This window comes from Meleagris gallopavo, chromosome 21 (assembly GCF_905368555.1).
Source record: "Meleagris gallopavo chromosome 21, MGAL_WU_HG_1.1, whole genome shotgun sequence".
Taxonomy (NCBI): Eukaryota; Metazoa; Chordata; class Aves; order Galliformes; family Phasianidae; genus Meleagris; species Meleagris gallopavo.
This window is the reverse complement of record NC_139424.1, coordinates 7,861,247-7,888,122: the sequence shown is the minus strand read 5'-3', so window position 1 is coordinate 7,888,122 and position 26,876 is coordinate 7,861,247. Positions and strand designations below refer to the sequence as shown.

Sequence of the window (26,876 nt, the reverse complement as noted above, 5' to 3'; positions counted from 1 at the left end):
GGAGTGACTCAGTAACCAATATGTTTTGTATTTGTAAACTTTAAAACTTCTCTGAAAGGTAGGAAGCAAGGATTCTTAAAGTCTGTGCTGGCAAACAGTCGAAACAGAGCTGTGAGTTTGTTTGACAACACAGCAGTGCATTCTGTAGATTAGGAAATCTGTCCTCACTGAATTTTTTAAGCTCTGGGAGGGGAAAAAAAAAAAAGATTGAATTAATTTTTCTTATTTCTGGACAGAAGAAGGAAATAGATCCCAAACAAAACAATTATCACTTTTTCACCCTGCCCTGGGCCAGAGAAGGGACTGTGTATTTAAAGCTTGAAGTGTTTGGAAACTTTAAATTCATCTTCTAATGCCTTATTTTTACTTCAAAGCAGATGTTTTTTCTCCCTTCCACCTGTGCCTGGAATAGCTGTTTTTCAGTGCCGAATCAGAAATCATCAGAGAAGCAGACATTATAAATGTGTTTGTTGTTACACTCTTCAGAGCACAACCAATTTCTCTGCAAATTGGAGACTGTCTTTCCTTTAATGTCACACCTATGTGGTTTTATTAAACACAGTCAGTCAGCTTGGGATTCAGAAAGTGCTACGCCAGTAGTGTAAACTGCTGGCCAACCAAAGAATTACATCAGAAAATGAATTTAAATAGCCACATGTTCCCAGATATATCCTCTGTGGATTTTCCCTTTCTCTCTAGTTTAATTCTTTTCCTTTTTATCTAAGTATGACTCTAGAAACAAATATCTTACAAGCATTTTTAATACAAGCATTCTTTTAGCAAACACAGTTAAGCAGGCAAGGTGTTCTGTGTACCAGTAACAAATATCCATAGTTCTTCGCCATTTTATTTAGTAAGAAGCAGAGCTTCTATTGAGAGTTAGGGTTCAGTGACAAGAACTGTCTTTGTAGGTTAATGGAAGGTAGAAGAGTCTTGTTTTGATTTATTAAATTTGACGGAAAGCAATATGCAGTAAACCCCACGTACATTCCTCTAATCTATTGAATGTAAAGCTTAAAGTAGCTTTCTTCCTTTGTCATTGATTTGCTTGCTTGTCATGAAAAGGAGAGCAAAGCCGCATTCGGATTCTTAGAATATCAGATATTTAAAGTTACATTTACATGGCTAAAGCTTTTGATTATATTTATTTAAATTTATTTGTGGTATTGCTGCCAGACCCCAAATCCCACCATTTCGAAGTTTATGAATTCGTAGTGACTGGTAATTGAAAACTGGAGTTCCGAACGCGACAGTCTGGGTGGCACCCAGAAGATTATAAAAAGGGGTTAAGTGTCTCAGCAGGGCTTTCTGCTGTTTGTAGGAAAATGCACACCACTGTACACGATAAACAAGAGTTATGGTAATGGGTTATGGGTTTGTGCAGTTTAATAGTAGTTACTTGGTTGCTGTCTTTCTTCTGTAGCTGATCCGATGCCATCAGTCCCGTGGTGGAGCCTGTGGAGACAACATTCAGTCTTACACTGCCACAGTCATTAGTGCTGCCAAAGTGAGTACATCATCTGCTGCTGGGAGAGGTTATCATGTAAGATAATTATTAGGTTTCCCTGCTGAATTGTACTATTTTTTCCCCCCTTCTCATTCACAAAAGAGGAAAAAAAACGGTAAGAAGATCCTAGTGACAGGGCACATAAAGGGCCTGATTCCGAACCGTTCTGAGTAGCCTTTTTTTTTGATGATCTAGTTAGAACTTTAGAACTGATCTTTCATTTATTAAAACAGCGATTCATATTAGTGACCCCTCTTACAGGAAAAGCACTGTAAAATGGTTGATGTTCTGGCTGTTCATAATACAACAGTTTTACATGGTTGGAAATTGTGCTGTCTATTATTTGTCTTTCAGCATCATGAAACAAACTTTACAAGTGCTTAGTGCTTTTTGGACTCAGTCACACCAGCATTATGTGCTTTAATCTCTCTGAATGATGACAGTGCAGTATTGAAGCTAATTAATTACCTAGTAGCTTTCTCTAAAGGTTAAAGTTTATTAACGACTCTTTATATATAGGTTCCATTGCCTAGGAATTTTAGTTCTGATGACTTTATAATATCTCTCTGTTTTAAGAGAAATGCCTGGGTTCTCATAGCATCAAAGAATGACCATGGCTTAGAAAAATCCAAACAAGTCAAAGATTGAGCAGAACTATCATTTGACTATTTTCCCCCACCCCACCCTGCCCCATTCCTTTCCTTGAGGTTTTGCCAAGTTTTCCCTCTCTCTCTCTCTCTCTCTCTCTCACACACACACACACACACAAGTGTGTATTGGCATTGTCTAGCAAACTTGAGGCTGATTACAAGCTTCCCTTGTAACCACTAGCCTTTTCATTTCTGATACACACAGCAAAACAAATCTAATAATAGGAATAAAATGACAGCACAGAACAAAAAGCTCAGTGTCACTGAAGAAAACAACTGTTACAGATACCCACAAAGAGAAGAGACATAGGTCATGCCATCTCATGTAAAAACAAAACATAAACATGAACATATTCCATCAGCATAGCTTTGGGTACAGTCTTCCTGCGGTTGAAGTGGGAGAAAAATCATGTGTTTGTAGATCGTTGAGGGGAACATGCTTTTCTTCTGAAGACACTGTGTGAAATTAGCTGCATCCATTCATTCTTCCACCATTAAGAGCAAAAAGAAGAGGAGTATTTCCCCAAACACCTTCATTCTCATCATCATTAACATTTTTTAGTAGCTCAGATAAGTTGGTAAGTGTAATCAGCCGCAGTTATGATCAGATGTAGTAAAAACTTAAGAACACATCACTGTATTGCCAAAACCAAGCCTAGTCGTGACTGAAGAACAGTCCAAAGCTTTGTTAAACCATATAATAACTGTCAAAATATTCCAGTAAACATCTAAGACTTAAGTGCTATTCTCTTTAATTCTTTTCAACAGTCTGAAAGTCAGAAAAGGGGACATCTGGCAAAGCCTTTAGCCTCAGAGAGCATGGATAACAGGTATTGAGGTCCATGAAGCCCAAGACCTTACTTCCTGTTTGCTGCTGTTTGAGCAAACAGAGTAGAATAGATGTCGAATATCTTTTCAAATAGACCCTGTTACTACTGAACCATGCTAGTGATGAGAGAAAATCCAGGTGCTTAGTTTTAGATAAGAACCAAATGCAAAACTGCTTGTTTTAGTTATCCATTTTTGGATACAGCAAGGAAGGAGACATAGGAGAAGACATTCTTACATCTCCTCACTTGTGGTCTTGGCAAATCCCTGGGTGAGTCGTGTTGCAGCGTACTCTACTCTAGAGGAGCCCATGCAGACCTTCTTCCGAAATCATGAATTCCTTGCACTCAAAACTTTCCATGCTAATTAAATCAATTTGTTAATAGTTTTCTTCCCTTTCCTGCTGCTTTATAGCGTATGTGACAAGAGCAGGAAAGGGAAACATCTCTGTGAAGACAGGCATTTTGGCAAGTATTTAGTTTCAGTTTGAATCTATAATTGAGTGTATATTAATTTTGTTTAGACTAAGCACGAGGCTTTTAGTTATTGATCACCAAGGTATAGCTTTTTGATATTTCTACTTTCTATAGATTTTTTATTTATAAATAAATAAATTTTATGCGGTTTATTTGTTATGAGGAGTAGGAGCAGTGTTCTGTTTGTCACTGAAAAGATGTAAGAACAACCTATTAGGCACTGAATGATGCATTTTAATTTTCTCAAGTAATTAAAGTTGTACTGATTTTTCAATTAAATGAGTTATGAGTGCATATATCTGATTAAATATTTTTCTTCATATTTGAATGAGTGTGAACAGCTCTTTTAATAGACTAGAAATAGCACGCAAAGAATTTGCGTTTGCACAGTGTGCATCATTGCTTCCTACAGGAATTGGATCAAGATTTTCCGTTTTATTTGTAAGAACATTTCACTGAGTGTGAATTGACAGTTCCCACTGATGAGAAACAAATTGAGACAGTGCAAATGTTAAAATGTTTCAGTTAAAATTTACCTGGTCTGTTGAATATCCAGTATCAAATTATAAACCAAATTCTTCTCACCTAATAACTTCTTTAGTTGATTCTTTCTCCGTATCTTTTAATCCTACAGTGGTAAAGTGATTTAGCAATGGCTGCATCTGTTTTCTCTTGTTACCTGATAACTTCTTAATGAGTACTAACAGCTTATGTGAGAGCAAGGTCATTAGCTCTAATGGATAGAGGGGACAGCTGATATGGCATGGGAAAGGTTAAAGATTACCAGAGAAGTTTTTACAAATATACACACAGCACGGAGAAGTAAGTGCTGTAATGGCTTTGCACTGATATTTCTGAGCTAATGGCCTCAGCCACATCTCTGTACACCTATTACTTCTCAGTAGTCCTGCAGTCACAGTCTGGTCTAATACAACAGTAATTCATTTTGCTAGATAAGCATGGTAATTTCTTGCTAGTGAGAATTGAAATGTATACTTGGCACGTTGTCACTCAGTTCCCATAGTTACAAATATTTTCCAAAACAGGTTGATTACACTTTTTGTCTTTGAACTTGTGTAGGTATTTTCTGCATAGTACTTCTATGCTGGTTTCTTTTTCCTTCTGTATAAACTGCCAGTGCATTTTATATGGTTTTAACTATTGGTCAGAAATTATTGGTCAGGAAAAAAAAAAAAAAGAAGAAAAAGCAAGCATCTGCTGAAATGTGTTCTTGTGATGGCACTGGGTCCCTTTTAGGTCTGCTCGTTGGATATTATTACCTACTTCGTGTTACATTTTTCAGTCTTGTCAATTTACCAGCGTTGATGTCTGTTTTATTGTCATTCGTTGCTCTGAGTATAAAAAGAAATAAGAAACAAATGGCAGGATGTTACTAAAGACTTCAAACCCCAAAGACATTCCTATGATAAAGGCATGGCTCGATTTTAAGCGGTAGCACCTCCATTAGCATTAATGGGGTGAGTCCATCAGCTGAGGCATCTCAGAGGTTAATCAGGCTTCCTGGCTGGATATTGCCATCAATACAGTGTGGCGCCTAATTCTGTTGGCCCTTCAGAGGTTTTCCTGACAACACACTAACAGACTTTGTGTAAGTCATTTCCTATGAATTATTAAAACAAACGTTTGGCTGCTAATTGATGAACACTAATGTGTTTTCTAATCACTGCAGTTTGAGATTTTAGCACTAAACAAAGCAGTTGCAATTGATTTGTGGCTGCTTCTTGGTTTCAGCCTGTGAGCTGAGCGTTTTTTCCTTTTCAATTTAGCAGGCAGCTTAGCTTGTCTTTTTAGTTAAGAATTGCCTTGTTATCGTGTCATTCTGTTCTGATCTCCTTTTCTATTTCTTATTTATATTGCATAATAAATCTGGACAATTCCTTATAGCAAATAAGGCACAGTCCTTGATTCAAGGAGAAAATATTTCAAGTTATGCTTTGTGCATTTTTTAAATCTGTGCATTTTCTCTAATGTGTGTGCTGTCTCTCTTTCTCCAAATACAGAAAAAAAAAAAACCATACAAAAAAAAACCAGAACAAACCCATAAAAAAAATCTTCAGCATCTTTAGATAATGAAAGTGAGTGCAATTAGTATGTTTTCAATTCCACGTCTGGAAAACATGCAGGCTATGGAAAGTGACATTATTTGTGATTGGGATGGGTGTGCGTTCTGGAGAGTTGTCCTTCCCAGCACCTTGAGGTCAGAGTCTTTAATTTTGCTGGCTCTGAGTCTCATGTTCAGTTTTAAAGCCTCAAGATGCATAATTTCTGAGAGAACAACATGTCTGTCCTGTCCATCAGAGGCTGAATGCCTTGAGTTTTGCACTGGAGGATATTTTCAGCATTCTCAATTACTGCACAATCTGTTTCTGTACGTAGCACTGTTAGATACTTACCCGGCGGGTTCAGTGGATCAAATGGTGAAGCAAAGGGGAAAAAGCTAAAGAAAGGAAAAATGTTCGCAGTCAGATAACAGTGAAGCTTTGTGGATTTTTTGGGAATGTATTGGAAGCATTTGCATCAGAAATAAAAGCAAATACATCGAGTTGGTAGGATGCTAAATCTTTTTAAGAGATTTCTCTTGCATACGACATCTTGCAGTTAAAGTATCTCTAACAAAAACATTTGTGTGCTTCTCGTGTGTGTGCACGGTCTACTTACAATGTTAATTGTTTTGAGGAAAGAAAAATTCAAAGTAGACCCACAGAAGAGCCCTAAGCATTATTTACTGGTTCTGTTTCTTTTTACAGACGATAAAGACTGGGCTCACCATGGTGGGGAAAGTCGTCACGCAGCTGACGGGGACGCTGCCTTCGGGAGCAACCGAAGAGGAAATTTTAGCTCATAGCAATGTTCGCCGGAGCCCTCTGGTGCCTGGGGTCATCACCATCATTGACACGGAGACTGTGGCAGAAGGACAGGTAATGCAGTTTGTGCAGAAACAGAATGAGGGTTTGTTTTGACAGAAGTCGTAGGAAAATGTATCTTATACTTCTGAAATAAGATTTTTTTGCTGGGTCAGGAAGTTTCACGTGCACACACAGCTGTGACAGAGTCCTGTTTGGGGCTGAAACGACGCCAAAATATATATTGTCCTTAGAACATATTTATATGGCATTTTGACAATGTCGAGTGTGAAGTGTCAGATTTTGTTTCTCTAACACTTGTCCATAATTGACATTGATTTATGCTGATCAGTTGAAATGTGTATGTAGTCGGATGGTATTTATTAATATGTAATATGGCAGGAAAATGTGATTGTGTAGAAATACGGTGAATTGTTTAATTCCAACGTAAAAAAGAAGCTGGATTTTAGATACAAAAGTTTATAATTTAATATAAATTACATTTTACATACAGTAAAATATAATCAAACGTGATGCTGTTTTGTGAGGTATTTGTAGTGTTTCTCTAGTAACATTACAGTGCCCCAGCCAAAATTATCTACTGAAAAATCCATCCAGTTGTCCCATAGACTTTGAATGGGTGTTTTGAACTAACTGTCTCTGTGATAGACAGCAGATATCTGTTTTTTTTTCTGCTCATCTCTGTCAGACATTTCAGTTGTAAGTATCTGGTCCTGGAGACAGCATTCATACTGACTCTCACAGACTTCATTTCTTTTGTAAGATTTTTTTCTTCTGAATGTTTACATTTACTGAATTTAAAAGAGAAAAAAACAATTTCTTTTTACTTCTGTTTTTCCCTGTGTTTCTGTGCTTATTGCAGATAATTTAGTAAAGTAAAGTGACAAGCCGGTAGCTGAATTACGTTCTTTTCTTACCTCAGAGGAAAACAATATTTTACTTAAAAACAAACAAACACATCAAAGAGCCCCAATATGCAGTGTGAAATGTAGTTGTTCTGAGAATTCATTTTGGAAGTATTTAGCCAAGTAACACAGAATCACATTGGGATTGTTTATATCAGAGGTCCTTCTTGCAAATACACAATAAAATTTATAAAAAAGAAAGAGGAGGAGAATGGGAAAAAGAATGTATTTCACCTAACATCTCACCAAGTCAGATCTTAGAACAAGTCTGACTTTTGGGATTTGTTTTTATTTCCTGGGAAAAAAGGTCTTTTAACTCTTCTTCTACTGCCAGGGGAAAAAAAAAAAAAAAAGAAAAAGAAAAATTCTGCTTCATAAATTTCTCATGAAGCTTTTTTTAATGCAGTCATTATTTCTGATGGTTGTTGTCTGTGCTTTGATTCCTCTTCATATACCTAGGGAAAAAAATGATATCTCTCTTTTTTTTTTTTTTTTTAAGGTTTTAAGCCTTGTTGTGTATGATTTAAAGGTTTTATGAACTTGTCCTCTGACCTTAACAATAGTAAGGAGCTATCAAGCCTAGAGGGCACTGTGGAAAAGTAGTTGTAAAAATGATAATGCTTGCCTTGTCCAAATAATGCTGCTGTAACATAAATAAACCATCAGTTCTAGTAAAATAATTTTGGTCTTGAATCTCCCAGGAAAGAGACTCTAATTTAGATACCCTCATTGTTTGCACATCTTATATTCATATTTTTGTTATTTGAAAATTTAAAATAGTATTAAATTAATCATTTATTTTCAGTGCTAGATTCACTTTCAGAATTAATCTTACAGGGGTTTTTCTGCAAAAAAAAAAAAAAAGTTCTTTTGTGTTGTTGGATTTTTGTGGTACAGAAGACGTCTTCCTATTTTTTCCATGCTAAAATGTAGGTCTAGGAAAGAGAAAGTTTATTAAGAATAAACACGTTTTGGATATGCTCTGAATAACATCTGTCGTCCAACCTGGTCCCAGTAAAGAACCCCCCAGTGTGAGGAGCACTGTGCATGCTCACAGTCCCACGGAGCTGCTGTCCATCACACCAGGTGGTTTCCACTGCCGTGCAGAAATGTAAGTTCTGTGCACGCAGCCTGCTCTGGAGGTGGCAGGGCCTGGCTTTGCCAGTGAAACAAGTTGATTTGTCCCCGGGTGCCTGGCAGCAATCCTGTGCAGGCCTGTAAGGATGACATGCTGCTGTTGGGGTACTCCTGGCTTGTTCTTATAGCATAATTGGTTCAAACTTCAGTTCAGGAAAGCATTCTAGCAAGTCTGACCTTTAAATGAGGCGAGCAACCTCAATGCACTGAATGTGATTGCTCATAAACCTCAATGTAGAATGGCAGCTGAGCGTCATAAAGATGTGAAATCTGTAGGATTGTTGGAGCTGCACTGGTTCTTTTTCACGGCATGAATTTCTGAGATTATTTTACTCTGCTGTGGCAAATTGTTTTTGCTGCCAGTGGTCACCCAAAATACAGTGTTCCCTTCCTTTCTGTTAAAATAGAGAAGTGATGGAGAGGAGAATTGCAAGAAGTAGTGATGCTGTCCATGTGTTCTCTGGACTGCACTTCCAGTGTGAAAACCTTTTGTCCCTTGCAACAGAGGTTTGCCTAGCAACTATGTAAATGTATTTGTGTGTGCACATATGTCATTTTCAGAAGTTGGCAGCCTAACTAAGAAAGGGGAATTTCAGAAGCAGAGAGCTGTTTTCTTATCGGCTGTCTCCTAATGTACAGGGAATGCCTCACCTCCTTTAGGTCTATAAAGATTTCTATCTACCTATTATGATGAAATAAAATATGTCTTTGAGATAAAATATATAGCTGAAATAGGAAACAAAGCCATTTTTAAAAGAGAAAGAAAATGGAAAAGAAAAGCAGCAAATATAAGGCAGGTGAGTGTCTCCTTTTGAAGGAGAAAGAAGCACTTTTTCAGTGGGGGGAGATTTTTGTGCTGCTGTGCAGGTTTAGCTGCTAGCATGCTAGCAGAAGAATTAAGGAACATGGTTTGGATGTGCATAGGCCAAAAGGATGAAGTACAGCTTCAGGTTTTCACTCAATTCTTTATGCAGTCTGCCATGTCAAAGCTAGCCAATGCAACGAATGCAGGATGGAGCTCAGTGCACCTCATGGAATGCTACTGTGCTACCTTACCTCTGAAAAATGCACCATTAACAACCAGAGATGTCTCCTAATGTGATTTTGCAGATCCGTGGGGGAAATATTTTTAATATTGTTCTACAAATGAAGATAGTGTAGTGAGATCTCATATCCCACAACTGTATGGTAGTTCCTACTTTCCGAGTTGAGGCCACTTTAAGAAAATATGAAGTATGGAGCATTAAATAAATGCATAGGAATGTAGAAGTATTGGAGTTGGCTGTCATGATATATTTGTAAAGGGAGTAAAAATAATTACTGAGATGCCCAAGTAACTTTGTGGTAAACCAAAATATGTTAACAGGGCTGTGCGCTTGTTTAAACTTCCCTCTAATGAAGTGTTAGCAAACTTTTCAGTTAGATGTAATGACTATTTATTTGAATCCGTTAATTAGTTGAAATGGATAAAGCTAAAGCTGTACAGATGTCCTCTTTTTCAATAATTGGAATTAAATGTGTAAGACCTTAGTGGCTTGAGTTTAAACGAAGAATTATTTTCTTTCAACCTTTGTTTCTGTATCCTTAATTAATTCATCAAGCAGGCCACCCACATGTAGTCTGCAATAATGACCTTTCTCAAAAGTCTCCAGTTTTGTGACGGAATGTAAATCTGTTAAACATCCAACATTTAGTTGACAGAGAATATTTGGCCGTTTAAAAAATACAGAACTTGGTTCTCAGTGCTTTTGGTGGAGCGATGTGATGGGTGGTGCATTGTTGTATTGCTTCCACTGGTCATCCAAAATGCATGAAAATATTTGAATAAATATTTTTAAAAATAACTTTAAAAGTCAACACATTATCTTTTTTTTTTCCAAGTTTTAAAATGTGATTGGTCCTTTTTTTCTGTTCCCTATTAACTTTTTATTGCATTAAAGAGGAATTTTCAGAAAACTGTAGACTGCTGCAGTTTCTAAAGTTCATTTTCACTTGCTAAGAAGCTGATAACAATTGAACCAAACAACGATGCTTATCAGGAGCAAGAATTGCAGTGAAAATTCATTCTGAAGGTAAAAAATTATTCAATAATGAAAGTTTGACTACATACATAATTCCACTGATCATTAACACCAGGGCTTTTATTTAGAAGAACAGCTTTCAAAAAAGCTAATTTGATGTTCTAGTGCTCATATATTTGGCATCAATTTTGTTCACTTTTTATATCTACGTGTATTACAGAAGAATTCTTTTTATATATAAATATAAAAAGAGCAACAGGATTCCCTCAGAGCATAATACTGTCTGCCTTACTTTATTAAAGGAGATCTGGTTTTTGTCAGGAAGACATTTTTGTCTCAGATAAATGGTTCAGGCTGAGCATGAGGCTGTTTTGAGTTTATGCTGGATTCTATTAAAAGGAGTGCAGTAGTTAATGCCACAGATTTATCACTTTTAGCCCTTTTCCACTGATGTTTGACCTTGGCTATAAGTTGGAGGAGGCTGTCTGGGGAGGTCAGCTGGAGGGGCTGGGGTTTGTGCGTTTGCCATAGGAACTGGGTTGGACACTGCCCCATCTTCAGCTGTCTAAATCAACGGAGATCTTGAGTGTATGTGCACAGATCTCTTTATTATATAATACTCATATTTATAAATATTGCCAAAGTTATTTGTTTTTATGATGCTTAGATCATGCTTTCTTAATTTTATTAAGAGTAGGACCTGCGTGATTAAATTTGTGTCCATTTTTATTTGGGTTACTTTCATGTTTTATTTAAAAACATGTCTCCACTGGGATAAGTGGTGTAATTTGCCTCTAAGGATTAAAATAATTGAAGTCATAATTACTAGTGGCTTCTGTTCAGCAGCATGGAAAATGCAACGAATGAAGAAAAATATTACATAGGAGGAAAAAGCTTCGGCTTAAGCTATCTCCTGCCCTGAGTGCAAACATTGCTTTCTGATAGCAGATGTAATGATCCCCTAGGTGTATGTCTGTTTCTCTTTCAGAATGAGACAAAGAGGACTTTATCCATCTCCTAACAACTGCAGTGGTCTGCTGGACTAAAACAGAGCTGGCACGAGAGCTCGGTGGTCCAGCCAAGGCTGGGCTCCTCTTGAAAGCTCTCTCAGTGAGACAATGTTTGGGCATCAGCAATGGGCAGAGTGGTGATTTCCATCTTAGGAGGAAAGTTGGTTTTGTTTTTGTTTGTTTAAATGGGGTTTCTATGTGTAATGATGGGAAACTCTGAAAGGAAGATACTTGAGCATCCCTAAGAACCTCAACGATGATGCAATTACAAGAGTAATGCAACAATTTATGAACTTTTTTTCAGTGACAGACTTTGTAGGGCCTTTTGCTGTTAGTAGCATAGTGGTTAAGAGGCCTCTACCTTGGAGAACAGAGCCTGTCTGGACTGAAAAAAAATTGCAGCCTTGGAATTCCTGTGGGATTTGTCTTTCTCTATGCTTTGGGAAACTGAATGAGCTGCTTCCTTCGAGCTCTCTGAGAGAATGTGCACGTGTTATTAGGCAATTTGTACCACTGGTTTTATTTCCAAGAAGAATGTCCAGCTCCGCTCTTTCCAGTGGTCAGAAGCCATGAACTGGTCAAAAGGAGCAAGCTGTGCAGTGTCAGCACTGGTTTATGTGCCACTCAGTACCCACCAATGCCGTTCTCTCCAGCACCTTCTCAGGCACTTAGCACCCATAAAGAGTGTTTTCTGAAATCTGTGAAGCTGCGTGGTAGAGGCTTTGAATATCTCCTCCATTACTACACAGCTCCAGTCTTCTTTCTTACCTGCATGAAATCTGCACTATTTCATTGAATTGTTGGAGTTGGAAAGGACCTTTAAAGGTCAGCTGGTCCTACTCCCCTGTAGTAATCAGGGACACGTATTGTGTTGGTGCAGTTACATCCATATAAAGATCTTTAATACAGAAAATAATAAATTCTGATATAAAGCACGTATTGTATTACATAAACATAATTTTGCTTTCTTGAAGTTATATATGATGGTAAAAACCCGTGCTATGATTTTAGAGCTGGAAAGGCTCTGAGCTGGAAGAGGTTCTGGCTGATGGTGTGCTGAAGTTCACTGCTGCAGTTCCTTTGATTTTTTTTTTTTCCCCTCCATCATTTGTAGTGTTGAAGTTGTAAAAAGTGATGTATGTTTTCCCTAACTCTCCAGTGCAGAAGTGTAGGGAAAGGGCATGACAAATCTTGCAGTACAGTCTGAGGATTTAAACACAAGTTGGTGATTTAATAGAAGAACGTTCCTGCTCCAGGAACAAGGATTTTTTCGTATTGCTTTTAAAAATTTGAGGAACATTTCTTTAACTTCATCCTGTGTTGCATAGTGTGTTTCCACCTGTGTGCCTCACAACCAAGCATTTGCACTCTGGGGCTGCAGTGGTAGGGAGGTCACAACTGGAGTGTTGAATTCTCCACAATCCAAGGATTTCCAGGTTTTTTGGTAAGGAAGGTGGGTTTTTTGTTGCTTTCGTTTTGACTTGACTCAGCTCACCTGGATGTTATGCCAGTACATTGTTCTTCCTTTTTTTTCTATCACAAATAGTGGAATTGTAGTGCAGTTAAAATAAGTTTGCTGTATCTGAGAATCAGCTTCTATAGTGAAAATGTCAGATTTTTCAAAAAACGTGTAGCTTAAACATAAAGGTGTAATTTCAGGAAACTGATTGTAAGCAGTGATGATGAGGGTGGTGCAGTTACCATTAGATTAAATACAACAACAAAGTACATGCTGAATTCATCCACTTTACACTCTGTAAAAGGATACACGTTGTGGTATGGATGGCTTTAGCAGTGACTGAGATGCTGCTGATACCTACAGATCTCTGCATTTCTTAGATTAAATAGTTTTGTTTAATGGACTGGACTTAGAAACCCTTTGGTTTGGTTTGTACGGCTGGTGCTACTTTATCACCTGTTTTTAATTAGTGAAATGTTTAGGATAAGCCTTTGTTACCTAAAAGTGGAAGTTGTGCAAAGATGATGCATAGAAGTTGTTACAGCAGTTTATGTAGCCCGAGAAAAGAACACAGTTTCTTTGAAAAGCTCTTAGGAAGATCTCCAGACCCTTTGGTTAGTGGTTCTGGAATGAGCACGGAATGCTGACAACGGAAAGCAAAACCATAATTGTGCTTATGTGACAGTGCCAAGTAATTGGAACGTTTAAAGTAAGTCAGGCGCAGGCTCTGCATCCATATTACGTGACTTCTTTAAACATTTAAAGATGATTTCTCTTTTTGAAGCATAAAAATATCTTCAAATTATTCTGATATCTGTTAGGAATAGGAAGTATTAGAAACATTTTGGATTGTTTTGGAAGCAGCAAACAAATTATTCTGAACTTGAAATGGGGAATTTTGCACTATTATCTCCATATTAAGAAGGTGGTTCTTGCTTACCACAGATACCATTTTCTTAAGTGCTTTTCTGAAAGATCTTTCTCACTCTTTTTCTTAATTTGGTCTATAACATAATGTAACCAAGGAATACAATACTCATTAAGCTCTTGCATATGTTTGATCCACGCATCTTTTGGTTCTCTTCCCTGACTCTAAGAATATCTTTTCCTTTACAAAGAATTAGACACTAGTGATGCTTTTAGTTTCAGTCCCTTTCCATGGGCAGGGCTGCCAACCCAGTACTACATCAGGTATCAGTCCAGGCTGCCCAGGGCATCATCCAACCCGGCCTTGAGCTCCTCCAGCAGCTTATTTAAATGTTTCTCACTCTTTATCTGAAAAAATTGCAGAAGGTTGTATTTGGTTCACATGCAGTCATATTTCAAGTTCATTCCACTGTGTATATCCTATAAAACAAATCCTGTGCCAGTAACATGATATTTTCAATTAAGTGTATTTTAATTTACTAACCTTACTGTGTCTCCATTAATATTACGCAGGTACTTGTCAGTGAGGACTCTGACAGTGATGGTATCGTGGCCCACTTCCCTGCACATGAAAAGCCTATTTGCTGCATGGCTTTTAACCCTAGTGGTAAGTTACTTTACTAATTTGATGCAATAGTTTTATTTGTTTGTTTGTTTTAAAACAAGTAAACCACACATGCACATACTGCTATGATAACTGACCAGTTCTGTTCAGTGTTGAATGTCATACACTGGTGAATTTGAATTTTCTAGAAATTTCGAACTGAAGTAGCTGTTATGCTATGGTATAAATGAGTCTAGCAATTCACAAAGGACTGAGGAAGTCTGTTTTGTTGGCTGTCCTGCTGGCCCACTATCCAGATGTTCTAACATACAGGTATCCAGAGGATCAGCATGTTTATTAAATTATACTACTCCATAAATATTAAAATAAAATGAGTGACTTCACTGACACCGGTTTCTAAGGGAACTTAATGCAGTGTTACATGTTTTGTTCTTCAAAAGTTTGCAGTTGTACCTCTTCTAAATAAAATCATCTCTAATCTGAAAATACTTCTAAGAAACTCATCAAAAATTCCCATTCCACTCAATAAATGAAGAATTACTGTGGGTGGCAGAGATCTCATCTGTTAATAAATCTTCATGTGACAACTAACATGCTTATTATCTCATTTCAAGACAGCAAAAAACGGCTGATTGCAGGAGCAGTGGAAGAAATGGCCGGTGAATCAACAGCTTCCCCTGGCCAAAATTAATGGTTTCTAAAATGTAGCAAATGGCACAGGGAACTTGGGGATGAAGTCACATTTCAAAGAATAAAGCTGAGTGTCTGTCATTTACGTTTTCACTGTCGGTGACCAGTTGGTCTTATTCTGACATCCCATCTGTTATGTCAGAACCCTTTAGTAGCTGTGTGCAGTTCGCTGCGTTTTCACTGTGAGTTTTTGACATAAAAAACTGTATTCTCATCTGGTTGTGTTTTCTTCTGTTACTTAAGAGATTTTGTTGTGGAACTCTTTGGATATAAGTGAGAATCAACCATGTCAATTTCAGAACAGTGTTATTTTTGCTTTGTAGTGTGGCAGGGAGGTAATAAACATAGTAGAGTCATGTAATGCTAATTAAGCAAAAGAGCTGCTTAAATCAGAATATTTTAAAGATATTAATTGAGTGTTTTCTTAAGATAATTTTATGATTATATAAGTGTATGGCAAGCAGTGTTTGTGCAAAAGCAAATGATCTTTTTTTTAACTGAATGTTTGCATACAGTTGGATTGCTAGTATCATAATCTGGTTCCTTGACTTTATTCAGGTACTAAAATTAAGGTCCTTTGTATGTGATGTAGCAGAGCGTTACCAGAGGTCTGATGGTGCAGTAACATACTTCAGGAGAAGGTGTTTTTTCCAATCCTTTATTTTTGACAGTTTGCAAGTAATGCATTGTGAGATATTTGTTGGGGGGATGATTTACAGCAAGGTACTGAATCATACTGCATGTCTTGAATACAGAGCAATACCGAAACAGTTGAAAACTATTACCTCAGCTGCTTCCAGTACAAAAGCAGCACTTCACAATGTATCCTGGGTTCTTTATTTAGCTTCAAGGCAGAATTTCATTTGAAGCCAGTATTGTAACATCATCTTAATCCATTATGTCGTGGTGTATTGCCAGTCAGCTGCTTTCATTACAAAACAGAACAAAACAAGTGGCTTTTGATACTGTCATCTTCTGTTGGCTGCTTGGACTGAAAAAACACCTTTACTCATAAGTCGAAGTGCTGTCTGTGATGCTGCAATAGGACATGGTGAGTGCAAGCTGCTGCCAAAAAGGCAGACAGTGATCTATTTTAGTGAACTGCTTTATTATCTGTGTCTGATCAAATATCCTGGTTTCATCATGTCTCATTTGAAGGGCTCGTGGTTCTTCAGGTCTGTAAAAACTTAAACATTATTTAAAAAAAAAAAAAAAAAAAAAAGCCACAAAGCAGCAACAAACAAAAACCCACCACTGATACTGGAAGCCACTGATGTTCAGTGGACATAAAGTACAGATGTGTGTGATTTCTGTGTAGTAAAGCAATGGAACTGAGTGCCACGGCCATGAAGGTATTGATCCCCAGTCAGATAATGCTGCGGGTTTGTGCTACATGCTTTCATACCAAACAAGGTGCTTGCAAGGGCTGTGATAATGAGTTGTGAGGAATTAGCAGGACAAAATTTACAGATTTAGTTCTTGAGTAGTTCCTGAAAAGTAGTAATATATTGCTTTGTTGTAGAGAGGAAGTCCAAGAGAAGGGAAAGAGCCTCACTGATGTCAGTAAATGGCAAAGTCATGTGTTTCCTCAGTTTTTCTTTCAGAAACAAAAAGAATTCGTTTTTATTCCTCTGCAGTGCAAATAATTGATGTGGATGTCTGAGCTGGCTCAAGTGGCAACCAGAACTTGCTGTAAGTGTGGCCCTTGGCATCAGCTGCATTACAAGACCAAATCATGAAGGAACAAGCAGAGGTGTCTCTGCACAGTACTTCATTGTGCTCTGGAGACATTTTTGTAATGACTTATTTAGACCCACCTTTTGTTCAGATTCAAGCCAAGCCACTAAATTTTTTCTTTTCTGTTTTAGAGGTATGCAGACACAGAATAAACTTGGCATACAGTTAGCTTCTTTAATTAGGTCTATGGCTGCTCTGAAAATCCAGTTGTAATATAGCTAACAAACTTCTGAAGTGCCATTGCTGAGTGTGCATAGAGGGCACTGTGGGTGTCAGCGAAAGGCAGCTGCTGCAGGCTGTGGTAAGCATCAGGTCCACCCTTATATTTTTGGACGTTGGATGAAGGTTTCTAACTTTTAGGAAGACTTTCGTTAAAACCTTTCAAGAGGAGAGTTAAGTAATGGAAACAAGAAGTTTATACTCACAAAAAGACTCTAAGAATGCTTGAATTCACTTACTAAATGAAAATCACTTCTGTGTGGGTGCTTTTACTCAGCGTTAGTATTGGGATGCTTTATTTTAGCTGGAATGTTCACTTTCAGATGACTTCAGGGTTGGTTTATTATGCATGACGTCCCCACAAAAATTGCTAATTAGCATTCACTAATTTAGATGGATTTTTCAGAATTCATTTGTGTGCATATCATATTTTTCCTAATTACACTTTTTTGTGGGAAAAACATGGATAGCTTCAGTGTGTGTCCAGGAACAAGGCTGTCTTTCATAGGATCACAGCCAGTACACCTTGGCTGCACAAAAATGACCTAGGATGTTGCTAGATAAACTTGAGTTACAAATAAGTCATCTGCGTGATTGGTTTTATTTGATGAATGTTTTATGTGCTCTGTTAGTGTGGGTTACAGAATCACAGTCTTCATTCCATTTTGCATGCCAGAACCGTAAGATTTTAAAGACAGGAGTTACGTACAAACAATAATAATTGCACATCCTGTAAGAGTTTTATATAATATAAAACAGCAGTATTGACACTAAGCTTTGTCTTCATCATGGTTGAATTTCTACTACATTTAAAATGCACTCTGGAGAAACATTCTCACAAGATTTTTTTGGTTATTAGGATTTTTTTTTCTGTCAATATAACATTGTGCCAGAATTTGTCATTAGTCTCCTAATACACACACACACACACACACACACACACACACAGAAAAAACAACAAACCACACAACCAGTTTACAGAATGTCACAGTCAGTGCAGTATCACAGAAGAGTTCTATCTGCTACATGATGGAGATCAAGAGGAGTTTATTATGTAGGCTCTGGATGAAAATGCCATGGACTAAATTTTGGAAGTTCACAAAAGGAAGGAATACACTATGGGGGATTATTTAATTTGAGGAAAGCCTCCAAGCTTTTAAAATGATGGTGAAGGTCTGCCAGGAATTGTAAGTGTATGCAGCGTCTGAAATGGGGAGAGGAAATGAGTAGAGGGAAGGGAAAGGATTAAATGCTACCAATTAGAATCAGTTGCTCAATGATAAACTGGATTAAATCTAAAATAGAGTGTGTCTAGACTGGAGACTGAAAGAACAGTACAAACATCCTCATTTTTCATTATATTGTATTATTTGATGTTGTAACTTAGAGAGGAGGAAAAAACCTCACCAATTCTGATGTCAGCCATAGTCCATTAAAACTAATTCACTTTCTTCCATCGTAGACATTGAGATGGTTGTTAGTCACTGTTGTTAAAGTCAATAAATGCACTAGTCTGCCCAGGCCTCTGGCATGAGCTGCTATGGAAATTTCTGTATTCTGCTTCATTTAAGCGTTTTGGGGTTTTTTTGCTATTCCCTTTAATATTGGTCCAAAGCATTTGTTGTGTCACTTTCTTGTAAGGTCTTGGGACTCAAGTTGTGGGTGCAAGTATCCCAGATTGAGAATTAAGACTGAAACGTGATCTGGGAGGTATGAGAACTGCTGCCTCTTGTTTTGTGTAAGCCATCCCAAATACAAACTTCATAGGGTATATGTTGTTTGGATTTTAGATTTCCATGATTAAATGAAATGGTTGTTATTATTATTATTATTATTATTCAGTGAAAATTTGCTGCCCACCCCCGAAGGAAAGAAAATGTTTCGTTTTGGAAGGCAGTGAGATTCTGTTTTTTTTTCATGTAAGAACCTGAAAACTGAGAAGGGGGGAATTGTTTCATGTTTGAAAAACACATCAAAGCGTGTACTTTTTTTTTTTTTTTCAAAATACCATTATACTTTTCCTGTATAGCTGAGGAATATATTCCAAAATGAATTGGAAATTGTAGTTTTCATACTATCCCAATTTTTATTCATCTGCTTCTTCATTTTTATCTACGATTTTAAAAGAATGTGGCCTCCTACCATTTCTAAACAAATTACTTTCAAGTATGTTCAGGTTCCTGATTCTCTACCTTGTACGTATTTTAAATCCTAGGCATTCCGGCAAATTATTTGCATGGATTTTTATAAAGGCATAATGGGGAAAAAAACCACCCATGCTTTTATTTTTAAAGGTACATGAGTAAGTTTTGGGCACAGCAGGAGCTTTGTGCTGCACTCCCCGTATCTAGTTCTTTCACGGGGTTTTGTAATGCATCATTTCTATGGCATTAATCATCCCATCACTGGATGCACTTCAATGGGCTCAGCACTGACACACATGCAAACGCATTATAGATACACAAAAAAATTCTGTGCCCCTTGTGTGTGAGAAGGATTACGGAAAAATGACACAGACTCTGTCCATTGCTCGAACGTGTCCTAATGAGAAACCACCAGCAAACAGTCATTGTTTACAGACCACATCTCGAAGGAAAAGTTAAAAATACAGTGAAATTTACGTGACGGAATAACGGAGCGAAGTGAACTCCAAAGCAAATGCTGCTTGGTCGGCCGGCTGGCACACAGGCTGTGGTGTATGGCTTCTATTCATAGACGTGAAATTAAAGGATGCAGTTAAACGCAGTTGTGAAACGGCCAGTCCAACAGCTGCATTTAGTTTGTTTTTCAATTTCTCATTGCCTTTCTTGTTTATTAGCTGTGACTCTGAGGTCAGAATTAAAACAAATATTTTAATGGCAGCATTTATGATGTTGGCAGGGAGCGCTGCGGCTCAGCGCTGTGATTCGGACACGGCGATCTGGGTGGTGTGAGGAGTCCCCTCCGACTTGAAGCGGTCACCACTGGTGAGACTTCTCCAATGTATAATGTCTGTAAATCACACAGCCGATAAGCATCGTGGAATCAGGAATCTGCTGTGGAGGTCTTTCAGCAAAATGCACATGCTGAAAGGACCTCAGTTTTAGAAGGCTGAAAGGGAGGATCTTTATAAAGATTTTTACCACGTTAAAAACTAACAAAATTTCTCTGTTCCTTTTGAGAGATCTGAGGTATAAAGGCCTTTATGAACTGTGATAATTAAAACCAACTTGTGTGTAAATTATACACGTCTCTCCGTCCTATCGAAATGGTTATACTTGCTTTTAAGAGTAATTTTAGAGACTCTGGGGCTGTGGTTTTATTTTGGTAAATTGTCTTTACTTCGCCACATTTAAAAGAAAATTAGACCTTTTATTTGTGCTCGCACTGAGCATTAGTTGCTAAATACATTGTTGTCCACACTTGTGCAAGTTCTGTAAAACCATAGATAATGCAATCAAAATAGAATCAGTAAGGAAGGAAATAAGATCAGTGTTTCAGAAATCACTTCCATACAGATTGGGTTTTACATTATAGTACCATTTCTATTAAGCACATTTTAGGATAAGCTTCCCCTCCACCCTGTTGGAAAACAGAGCATTTTATAGACACACGAAGCTTTATAAAACATTATATATGGTGATGCTGAAAGCCGCCTTTTCTATTTTAACTTCTTATTTAAATGTGGAATGTTTTGGGGTTTAGTGTATAGTCTTACTAGTGTTTTGAAGATGATGAATAGTAAGTTACTGGAATTTGGGGAGTTGCGTAGGTAAAGGGTTTTAATACAAATTTTGTAGCGTTTGAAGTTACAGCAGTTCTTTTCACCTTCATCCTGATGTGAAGACCTGAAATGATGCTGGGCTGTTAAGCGTGCTGGGAAGCAGTGGGCTCAGCCTTTGAGTCTAACCCAGCAGCTCTTCTATTTGTAACATCATACCAGCTGTTATCAGGAGGCCTGGAAACATCCAAACCCTCTGCTTTTTATCTCCGTACCTTTGTTATTTATTTTCACTTTTCTTTCCCCTTACAAAAAATGCTTCCCACTGTGCTATCTTCCATCCACAAACGTGGGACAGAGCTTTTAAGATGATTTGGAAAAGGAACTTCTCAGTATTTACATTCAGCATTATAACAGATGGGTCGGTTCTGTTTCTTGGTACGGTTTGGAGTCCTAAAATTAGGATTCTGTAAGATACAACTTCAGTCTGGTTTTTGACTGCCCAAGAACATGCTTTCTAGTTGCAGAGCTTTTCTCACTGATACCTGAATGAAGCACATTCTCCAGGGCTGAGGTTTTCAGCTAATGAACGTGTGCCAGGCTCAGCTGCTTTCTTGTCATGTCTAGGAAAATATTTTATAATCGGTTATAGGTATTTCAGTTTAAAACAAAATTTACTGTATGTCAAAATTATTGATCATTGTACAGGTTAATGATGGTTTTTGGCAAGCTTTTTGTATGTTATATGAATGATAGCTGTGGTTTATAGGTTAAATTTCAGATTGTTGGTGACAGTTTTAATGAACACTTTAAAATCATATTCATTTTATTGTCTCTAACATAATTTCATTCTGTGCAATTCACTGGTTAATGGATAGTCTGTTCATTTATCTAGTGCACGGGTCAATAAGTTTCGTTCTCTCCTCCCTGTAGAGGGGAAGAAGGGCCAGATCCTCTCCTGCTTGCAGAGGAAGGTATGTTTTATATCATCTGCTTTCCCTGATGCACGCTCTGTGGGAGCACAGCAGCAGCCCTGCGAGTGCAGGGTGCTGCAGGAGCGCGCAGGCAGCGTATGCTCTGCTGCCTCCTTCCCAGGCAGCGCTAGCGGTTGCTGATATGCTTTTATTCTTTCATTTTTATTTTTCCCCATAGTGACTTTCTAAGCCTGAAGGGAAATTGCAGCCCACTTGTGTGTTACACCATGGCGTGGGCTGCAGAAGGAGAGTTTCATGTGAAAATTAGGTAGAAATGCCATTTGTTGGCTGTTGCAGTTAATTTGTACGTTCTGGCAGAGTAAGTTCTCAGTCAGGATTGTGGTGGAGTCAGCGGCGGTAGGGCAAGAAGAGAATATGCTTTACGGAGCTGAGAAATCTCCTCGCTTTCTGGCTGCTGCGTTCGTGCTGTAAGTGGGTGTCGGGGTGAATAACCTCCATGTCTGAAGTAAAATCCCCCGCCTCCAGCTGAACTCTGGTAGCATTTTTCCAGGCAGTGTGCTGTGTTTCTGCCAGGTTGCTGAGATACTTGCTTCTCGGCTCTTATAGAAATTTGAGACAATTAATTTTTGTTCCTAAAGCTGGCACCATTCCTTACAAGCATTAGAGATGCCAGCTATCCACTGTGGCAACTAATCACGTGGCCATACTGCCTTTGATTTTCTGTATTCTTCTGTGCCATTGAATTGGGATAGTCTTACATAAGTGGAGAACAATTTCTGGCTTATCCCAAGAAGCAGAACCAGGCTCTCCTTAGCTGAAGATAATGTGAATCAGACCTTCGCAGGACTGCCATACTTATCAGTTGTTTTTAACCTCCACACAGAAGAGCACTTTGGGAGCTCTGTGCTGATTGCTGCAATGCTTCTCAGACGTGAGGTCTTAAGGATGCATAAGTGTGAGTGAGGGGAATGTGAAAAAATCATTTTAGCAATTTATAGATAAAAGCAGAGAGAAGTCAGTCCTACATTTTAAATATGTTCTCTAATTTGGAGCATATCGATGTGTCAGGTTTGATTCTGAGGAACATCTTCTATCCATCTTCTTACTCTGCACTTTTGGAAGCATGAGGTTAAGCACACCGATCTAGTGAATGATTTTGGGAGGCAGGTTGAGCTCTTGGCAGAGACAAAATGGGGAATGGTACGTAGGTCTGAATTCCCTTTTCCACCCATGTTCATCAGCAGCGCTGTGCCTGAGCAGCAGGCCCTGCTCCCACCTGCCTGGCATCGGGGCCTCCCGTGGCTGGCTGGCTGGCACAGCCCTGGGCATGGATTCCTGTGGAAAGTCACAGCTGCACAGTAACTGTAATGGTGCAGGCCAGTAACGGGTTGCAGCACTTCAGGATTTTGCCTGGTTTCTGCTGTTTGCTTTTGCTGTCCCCCATCACTCAGACACTGTGAGGATTGCTTTGGGAGTCAAGTTAAGAGCAAAAGCTCGTGCACCTACTTGAAATGTAAATCATTTGTGTCTGTTACTGCAAGCATTATCGTGTTTCTCAGTTACTCTGAGGAGGGAAGGCTTCACTGCCAGAACAGTATCTGCATAAAATCCAGTAGGTGGCTGTGGGTAGCTGGGAAAGATGAGGATTATCCTGTGCTGGATTTTTTATTTTATTTTTTGAGAGCTTCAATTGCCAATTTTGTTGAGGCAAGTAGCTAGACTTACAGCCTCTGGGAAGGACGTTTTGTTACAGAATCACGGTGGTCTTCTGGGACAGCCTGTTTGAGTGCAGGCTTTTCTGTGCACATCCTATGTGTGTCCACAGAAGTTTGTCAGCTGCGGGGTTCTGTCATGTTCTTCTTACCATCTGGGGGTGTACTTAAAAGCAATATTTTTTGGTACAAACTCTTGAAAAGAAAGTGGGAAATACTATAATTATAACATTCCCGTAGCAATACTCAAATGCACCTTCAGTTTGGCAATCGCACAGCTTTCAAATGTACAGGATGAGGGAGGTACATTCTGCTATATAGTAAGTAGCATATATCAATAGTATTATATACAATTAATACATATTGTGTACAGAAGTGTAAATTCATGCAGCTACCTTGCAAGTTCAGAACAGGGTGAATGTTTTGACCAAGAAAGTTTGTATGTACAGCAGGAAGGATTTTGGAAGTAAGACTTGACTGCTGCTGAGTTAAGGGCGAGTTTATTAATGTTAAGAAAGATTCCGAAGAAACAGGTTAAGAGAGGAAGAAATGTTCTCAGTGAAAAAGAATTGGGAGACTTTTCAAGTTGTGGGCAGTTAATTGAATGAATAGTGGCATAATTCCAGCAATGCTAGGAGAAGGGGCTAGAAAAAAAGTTTGCAAACAGTGTAGGAAACAAAGAGCAGAAATCAAAGCTGTTGCTGCAATTTCAATCCAGTTTATTACGATAGGAGTGTTTAAAAAGAAAGGTACATTGAAAATGAATTGTAAGAACTTCAGGCTCGTAATGTTAAGGATTGAAAGCTACTGTTAGGTAAGCTGAAAGGTTGAGATGCTGTCATCCACTCAAGGTCATGCAGCAAGTCTGTGTCAGCGAAGGATGTTACACTGGATTCTGACTCCATTGCTGAAGCCAGGAAGTGATATGTCAGACACTTTTTGTACTTAGATTTGTTAGTTATGGTTATTTAAATGTCAGAGATAAAGTTTATAATAGGTAATTAAAGACTAAAAGTGCAATTCTTCATAAATATCAGGTTTTCTTTAAAATGTGGTAAGTAAATTATCTGCTTTCCAAAAGTGTTACTCCTACCAGATTAGTGACTGGGAGCTGTGAAGTGCAACACATCTGAATTTTAAATAATTACGCTTCCTTGGCTACAAAAGCATTTTTCCGTCCATTAATAATGAGAAAATTAATGTTGGACCAGCAGTGAAACAGATGAAGCTGTACACTCCTTGGGATGCCTGACTGCACCTTTAACAGACCTGAAATTCCTCTGATTATTTAAATGTTCTATATTGAAATGTGATGGTGGCCTTGAGTTAATAGTTAAAGAGGTTTAAATTGGAATGTCCCTGCAAAAGGCTTTCCAATTGATCAGAGCAAGTGGGCAGAAAAATACCTGATTTGATTGTTGGAAAGCATTGACAGTGCCATACAGTTTAACAGATTTGTTGTTTTCTACTTCCTAAACTGTGCAATTGGACTTTTATTAAGCATGTAGATTACTTAAAAGTTGGAGGTGTCTTTTATAATGGCAGATTGATGTACTGAAGCACTGATTTCCTGCAACCAGGGCCTCGTAGTGCTGGGACTTTTCTAACAAATGCAGCTTTCTTAAGAAGTTTGCAAGATGAATCTTACTTTGGAACATCACCCTTCTGGATGTGTCATCTGGAGTAAAATAAGCTAACAAGTAGTTATTTAGTGACAAAATAATTCCTTGCTTTTTCTCTGTTTTAACTTTTAATTTTTGACTTTTTTGTTGCCTTTCAAGACGTGTATTAAAAATAACAGAATGGTATCATATTCAGTGAATTGCAGTTACAGAACTGTGTCACAGTATTGCACGTGCCTGGGCTGAAGGTGAAAACCCATGATCTTGAAAGCTATGTGGATATCAATTCAATTCATATTCATTTCAAATTCATATCAATATCTAGCTTGAAAGCTATTGACAGGGGATATTTTTTTGCAGCAAAAATGTAGAAAGGAGGACTTAACAGAAAAAATGCAGTTTAACACAAGGTGTGGTTTAAACAAATTGCCTCATAGTGATTAGCCAGGTTGATGTCAGTGAGAATGGCCTCTTTCTGAAACTATTTCCATGTTTATTCGTATGTATTTTTAAAATTTCAGTTATCTACGTCCCTCCCTTGTTTTTTTCCAATTTTCCTTAAAGGCCACCCTGCAGGAAACCCGCTTTCATTCTACAGACATATTCCTTTAAACCCATGGTTCTCTATTAAATAATCACTCTCTTTTCAAGTAGCTGTGATTTAGGTAAGTATTGTTTTTAAGAGTCTGAAATAAAATCCCTCTTTGTTTTCCTACAATTTTTACCCTGGAAGTACATGGAAAAGGATCTTAAACCTGAGGAGAACTGTATATGAAAGTCTGTAGTGAGGGCTTCCTGTCATGTGGATGAAAGAAATGTACTGAAAAAGAGGGCTAGTGTTGTACAGGGTGTTAATTCTCCATTTTTTTAATTTTAGAAAGATATGATTATCAGTATTTTAAATTCATCACTACTAACCTTTTTGAAAGCTGTACTTATTCATCCAAACCTATTATCTCCAAATTTACCCCCAAGCTAGAAAGAAGTAGTGCAGCAGTAGGATTTCTTATGAAGTCTGAATGGAGCCCATTTCCTCTTTTAGAGTTCTGATATTTGGGAGGGGGAAGAACATATGAAACGTTTCTCAGTCATCAATTTGACATCGTTATGCAAATATTTTACTGCAGGAATAGTATGTTTGAATTGATTCCTTACTGCAGATAGAACTTGATATCCACCTATGTACCACAATAGGCTTTTTTCCTTACTGTCAGCAATTCTTCCTTTGTTACACATCCCCAAAGAGGAGAATCTTGGTGTCCTGTCTTTTGCTATATGCTGTTTCTGTCCTTTTTCTATGTTTCAGTGCTTTTTGTAGTCTCAGATTGCCCACCTTCAAGATCAAAGGAGTTTTGGGGTCTTTGTTTTTTTAAGCTTAAAAGTATGCAATTGTCCTAATCTACCATTGTTTATAATCTGTTTTTCCATAGCTAGTTTCATCCTACTGCATACAATCTCAACCTTCTTTACTGAAGGTTGCTCTGTTGTCACCTTTATATGGTCAGCTAAGTTTGTATAGATTTTTTTCTCACCTTTTTATAGAAGTCTTGCATTTTATTAAAGTTTGTCAGTTACAATTAAAACAGCTGAATATATTGAAGAGACACGTGGGCACTTGTAGAGGTTGATCTGCTCGGGTATCACTGAGGTGAATATACTCTGTTTTGGTACTTCGTGGGCTTGTAATTAATTCTCAAATACGTTAAAATGATTATCAGAACACTCATTTAACACAGCAGGCATTGTTAATGAGTTGTTAATGCCCCTTAGCATTAAAGACGTGCAAATATATAAAAAGGGTCGAATTATTTCTCATCTTGAATGTAGTGGCAAAAGGTCTGCAGACTTCAAGGAGGTCAGGATTTTATCCACCCTCTGTAACGTTCACTTT

The 26,876-nt window shown here is 37.9% G+C and overlaps 1 protein-coding gene across 17 annotated transcripts in view; it reads left to right on the top strand.

Moving 5' to 3' along the window:
- Positions 1 to 26,876, top strand: part of BCAS3 (BCAS3 microtubule associated cell migration factor) — a 301,052-nt gene that overhangs the window by 52,359 nt on the left and 221,817 nt on the right. For all 17 annotated transcript variants that reach the window (XM_085241072.1, XM_085241070.1, XM_085241068.1 and 14 more), the window contains exons 11-13: positions 1,424 to 1,507; positions 6,230 to 6,400; positions 14,319 to 14,412. In XM_085241072.1, the coding sequence (XP_085097198.1) occupies positions 1,424 to 1,507; positions 6,230 to 6,400; positions 14,319 to 14,412 (349 nt within the window). The remainder of the gene's footprint in view (positions 1 to 1,423; positions 1,508 to 6,229; positions 6,401 to 14,318; positions 14,413 to 26,876) is intronic.